Source organism: Pterocles gutturalis, unplaced genomic scaffold, assembly GCF_000699245.1.
Source record: "Pterocles gutturalis isolate BGI_N339 unplaced genomic scaffold, ASM69924v1 scaffold27930, whole genome shotgun sequence".
NCBI classification, from domain to species: domain Eukaryota; kingdom Metazoa; phylum Chordata; class Aves; order Pterocliformes; family Pteroclidae; genus Pterocles; species Pterocles gutturalis.
In genome coordinates, this window is record NW_010139074.1 from 562 (window position 1) to 5,475 (window position 4,914).

General features: G+C 61.3%; 1 protein-coding gene across 1 annotated transcript in view; it reads right to left on the reverse strand.

Moving 5' to 3' along the window:
* Positions 1-67: 67 nt before the first annotated feature.
* Positions 68-4,914, reverse strand: part of SYTL4 (synaptotagmin-like 4) — a gene marked incomplete at both ends in the record, with an annotated part of 6,458 nt that continues 1,611 nt past the window's right edge. Inside the window, 10 exons of the mRNA XM_010083249.1 lie at positions 68-204; positions 324-532; positions 1,032-1,131; positions 1,526-1,631; positions 2,396-2,557; positions 3,496-3,598; positions 3,824-4,002; positions 4,298-4,387; positions 4,496-4,599; positions 4,792-4,882. Coding sequence (XP_010081551.1) covers positions 68-204; positions 324-532; positions 1,032-1,131; positions 1,526-1,631; positions 2,396-2,557; positions 3,496-3,598; positions 3,824-4,002; positions 4,298-4,387; positions 4,496-4,599; positions 4,792-4,882 — 1,281 coding nt within the window. The remainder of the gene's footprint in view (positions 205-323; positions 533-1,031; positions 1,132-1,525; positions 1,632-2,395; positions 2,558-3,495; positions 3,599-3,823; positions 4,003-4,297; positions 4,388-4,495; positions 4,600-4,791; positions 4,883-4,914) is intronic.

A 4,914-nucleotide genomic window follows, 5' to 3' on the forward strand; every position in this document is an offset into this window, starting at 1 on the left:
GTGAGTGCAGCTCCCAAGCAGCGGTGCCAGCCCTTGGCTGGGTCCTGGTGCCAGTGCCGCAGCCTACAGCCTCAGCTTGGCCATGGGAGCGGAGCTGGAGCGTCCCCTCTGCCCACGAGCCTGGGTACTGGCGCATCTTCTGCCACAGGTTCAGTTCCTCGCCCGTGGAGTCCATCCAGTCCACAGCCTGCCCATTGCTCATGCCTGGAAGAAAGGATGGATGTGGGCAGAATTACCACCAGAGAAGCTCCCTGCCCCCAGCGAGGCAGTCCCAAGCAAGGCTGCATGTCCCCAGGGTTGGATGGGACCCCAGGGCTCCTCACCATTGCCCACCCCCAGCCGGACACCCCCAAGGAAGTCGTTGCTGGACAGTGGCTCCCCGGCCCAAACTGTCAGCTCCAGGCAGATGTGCTGCAGGTCCTCGGGGCTGATGCCATTGTAGACAAAGGTGTGGTTGTAATGAGGGTTCAGGGTCTTCTTCACCACCGGCGTCTTCCTCTTGGAGGCTTTGGTTTTGTGTGGCAGGAGGTACCTGAAGGAAGCAGCCCCTTGGGTTAGCAGCACGTGTGCAACCACCTTCTGCCACAGGGACTGGGGCACCCCTGGACCTGCTCTGAAGTCCACCTCCCCTGACATGGCCCCAGAAGAGCCACAAGGGTCTACAAGGGGCTGGGTCTCTGCCCCGACTCCTGAAAAGCTGCTCGGCAGCCTGCAGTGGGCTAAGGAGGGGAGAAGGGAAGGACCAGAGCCTGCTCGTCCTCCCTACACTGCCCAGCGGCTTGGTGACCTCGGGGAAGACAATGTGATGGCAGCTGGAGCCATGCCCTGCATGCAGCTTCCACTGCGACCTCTCAGCTGGCCAAAACCCAGCAGAGTGCCACCAGGAGCATCGTATCTCCAGGCAGAGATGGACAGATGGTGACTTTCAAGGCAGGCAGCACAGGGAGACCCGTCCCTCCCCAGGGCAGCTCTGGGGTGCAGCCAGGAAGGACAATGCCTTCATTGCCCCCCCACCCAGCACCCACACTCACCCCTTGACAAAGCTGTCTGAAGTCCCCCCAGATTTAGCTGCTGTGAGGTTCTTGGCTTCTTTGATCCACACCTGGAGCTCACCACCTTCCCCCATTTTACCTGGAAAAAAACCCAACACAGCAAGAGTTAATCAACCTTAATTTCCAGCATCGCTGACTTCTGGAAAGGTCCTGCCAAACAGCCTTCATGGCAGGGGCAGGTACAGATGCCCCGCTGGTATCTCCTCTTGCCTTACCAGCCCTGCCTGCCAAGGTCACAGCAGACAATTGCTCCACATGGGGCCTGATGGTCCAGCCCAATCCAGCCCCAGTACAGCACTGGGACCAGTCGCCAGCCCAAGGACAGACAGGTCTACCCAACCCAGAGCGGCCTTACAGGCACTGCAGAGGAGACGGCTGCAGTGGCACCACCCAAGGAACCCCCCCAGACCCAGCCCTCCTGGCCACGAGCAGGACTCCAGGCTCCACATCAGCCCTGGAGCTCCAGCACTCACCCTTCCTGCCATTCCCAGCCCCAGGGTGCTTGGAAGACGGGATGTACTTCATGGAGACGACCAGCTCCCCCTTGTACTGGGGGAGACCAGCAGCATCTGCTCCAGTCTGCAAAGAGACAAGGATTATCAGACACTGCTGGAGAGGACAAAGCATGTGTGGTGATGGCCAGGGCTTCCAGCAGCACCTCCCACACTGACCAAAGGTGGTTTAGCTGACAAAAACGCCTGCAGATCCTCCCCAGCATCGCCAGGTCAGAGTCACACCACCTCTTTTGGGATCCTACTTCGGCTCAACCACCTCCCTTAGGAAACCCTATTTAGGGGGCTCCACAAGCTGCTGCAATGCCACAGGCTGAGCCCACAGGAAGAGCTAGGCAAGGGAACCAGACTCTTGTCCAGCAGCAGCATCTGCTGTTGCCATCGAGCTGCAGGGAGGCTCTCACTGCACGGCTCTGCAGCCCACAGCAGGATGTCCCGGCCAATTTCCCTCTTTTGTTTCCCTAAAGTTGGCTCCAGTTCCTGCTGGCTGGGGCAGGGAGCTGGGAAGAGCTGCACGCGGAGCACTCAAGCAAGCGGAATGGAAATACCTGCTGAGGCAGAGACATCCCACTGCATCCCATAGGGATACACGGAGGAGGAGGAGGGAAGCTAGGCTTAAGGCAGAAGACCTGCCCTTTTTGACTACTGCTGCTGGCTGCTTGGGGGTCTTCATTGCTCCAAGACTGGATTTAGGGCAAGCCTTTGGGCAGCCCTCAGTCGAGGTCTCTGCACCCCTGTACCCACTGAGGGGCCCCCCCAGGCAGGGCTGGGCAGGGGAGGCTGCTGCGGGCGGCAGGGTGGGGTGGCAGGGTGGGGTGGTAGGGCCAGCACCTTCCCGTGCAGGGGCAGAAACTCCTCCAGCTGGCTCTCGAAGTTCCAGGCATCCAGCGGGACCTCCACCTCCCCCAGGAAGGTATTTCGGCCAAAGCGATCGTGGTGCCAGACCGAGAACTGCAGCGTCCTTGCGAGCAGGAGGGACTTGCTGATCTCGTACTAGGGAGAGAGATGGGAAAACCACCGCTGAGCAGGCAGTGCCAGGCAGGGACAGGCTTGGCACACACCGTCGGCCACAGCTCTCAAACAGAAGAGGAGACAGTTTTGAGGAGCAATGGATGTGCACAGGAGACTGTTTGTCTTCCTTTTCAAGCCTGCTGAAACCCCAGAGCCCTGGGGCAGTGGTGCAGGAGCCCATGCTCTCCAGATCCTCAGAGACCATTCAGAGCCAGGACCAGGACTCATGGCATCCAGCCACCCCACCCCATCCCACCACAAGCAAAACTCTGCCAGCCCACCGAGCCTCAGGTGGTCAGCGCACCAGACCTCAGCAAACCCAAGGCTGTGAGAGCCTGGAAACCCAACCGCAGTTCCCACTTGCCTCCTGTTGGAGAGTGCTTGGCCTCAGCGATGCACTGCTGGGCTCAGGGACGGAGCCAGCCCTTCCCACCACCCAGGGACCACGACAGCCAGCGCTAAGTGCTTCTGCCCTGGGGCCCAGAGCTGCCTTATCTCTGCCTCTGCAGCCATGCTGCCTGCCCTCCCACCACTGCAACCAGCCTGCAATGGCCCAGGAGTCTTCTTCACGGGAGAGAAATGTCCAGGGGTAAGCTGAAGGCCCCTGGCTCTGGGGGATGCCATTGGAGCCAGGACACATGGTCACATCTGCAGCTGTGCCTCCACCCTACCATGGCACCACAGCCACATCAGAGCAGTGACACAGCCTGGGAGGGGGTTTTTCCAGCTTTCAGGGTACAGTGTCTGGACAAGAGTCCTCTGCAGAGCCCCCACCTCAGGGTTTGGAACCCATCCGTCCCCTGGTTTGTTCCAGCAGCATCCCCAGGGCCAGGTGCCTGCCCAGCCCCGCAGCGGGGAGTAAGCTGCGTTCCTGCCGATCAGCGGGGAGGAAGTCTGTGCCCCTGCCGATCCCCACCAACCTTCAGCAGCTCATTGTACAGCGGGTTGATAGTGTTGCGTTTGATGGTCGTCTTGCGTTTCCCTTGCCGCGATTTGTCAGGCAGGAGGTAGGTCTTCACATACCTGACGGGAGGAGTGGGCAGCATCTCACCAGGGTCTCCCCACAACTAAGCCCCATCACCTCCCCAGCCCCCCAGGACAACTCCAGCCCTCCTGCCTCCCCAAGAACCCCCCACTTACAGCCCCCATCTTTGGTGGGCGCCCCACGAGCCAGCTGAGCACCACCAGTGGTGCCACCAGCCATTGCCTCCCCCGTGGTGCCACCAGCCATCGCCCCCCAGCTCTCACGGGTTGGAGCGCTTCTTGCTCTCGTCCCCATAGGCCAGCTGCCGACACTCCATTACGTGAATGAACAAGGTCTGTGTCCTCTGCTCGTAGCTCAGGGAGAAGGAGATTCCCCCGGTTACCGCAATGTTGCCAAAGTCGCCGGCCTCGCTGTAAATGCTGACCATGCTCCCCAGAGTGCTCTGCAAGACACAGCAGGGCTGAGCCGGGGCAGCATCGCTTGGTGGGTCCTCTTCATCCTCAGCAAGGATGGCTGCTCCCCACGGCTCCTCCACGCAGCCCATCACCCCTCCAGGGCTGGGGATGGCTGCCGAGAGCCTCCCACCCACATGCAGGCACCCTGGAAGAGAGCTGGGTCTCTGTGTTTCAATTCCCTTGAAGGGAAGGAAGCCCCCACATCCCAAGCTCTTGTCCTCAACCCCCCAGCGCTGTCCTTCTTCCCATGGAGCAGAGCCCAGCTGTGCCACAGGGACTCACCGAGGAGGTGCCGCTGCGCATGCTGCTGCCCCAGGCCACCCTCTGCCGATGGATCTCCACCAGGTTATCGATGTCTTCCTCCTCTTCCTCCTGCAAGGAGAGGGACAAGCCACCTGTGTAGGGGGTGGCAGGGCACAGCCAGCTAGGCAGCCGGCTCCTCCACCCCACAGCTGGCTCCACAACACCTGGGGGTCTCACCAGCTCCGTGTTGAGGCCGGGGACAGACTTGCTCCTGTCCCCCAAAGAGCCACCTTGCCCCATGAAGTCCTCCGGGCGCAGGTCAATCACCGACTTGGTGTAGTCTGCACGGGAGAAGGTGAGGCAGGAGGCGGTGGCACGGTGCAGGACAGGCAGAGCCCCGTGGCTCCCTCGCTGCAAGGGGCTGCCCCAGCCTCTCCCATCTGCACCAAGAACCCACCGCAACCTGGGGAGAAGTGGCCACCCCCCTCCGCCATGTCGGCACCCAAACCCCACTGCACCCACGCAGATCTCACCCGCAGGCCTCACCACCCGCCGGGGACTCTTCTTGAATATAGTTTCATGGTCGTCCACTAAGGTGCTGCTGCGGCCCCCCGTGGCAGCATCCTGGGGAGGAAGGGTCCCATTAGAGTAGGGCA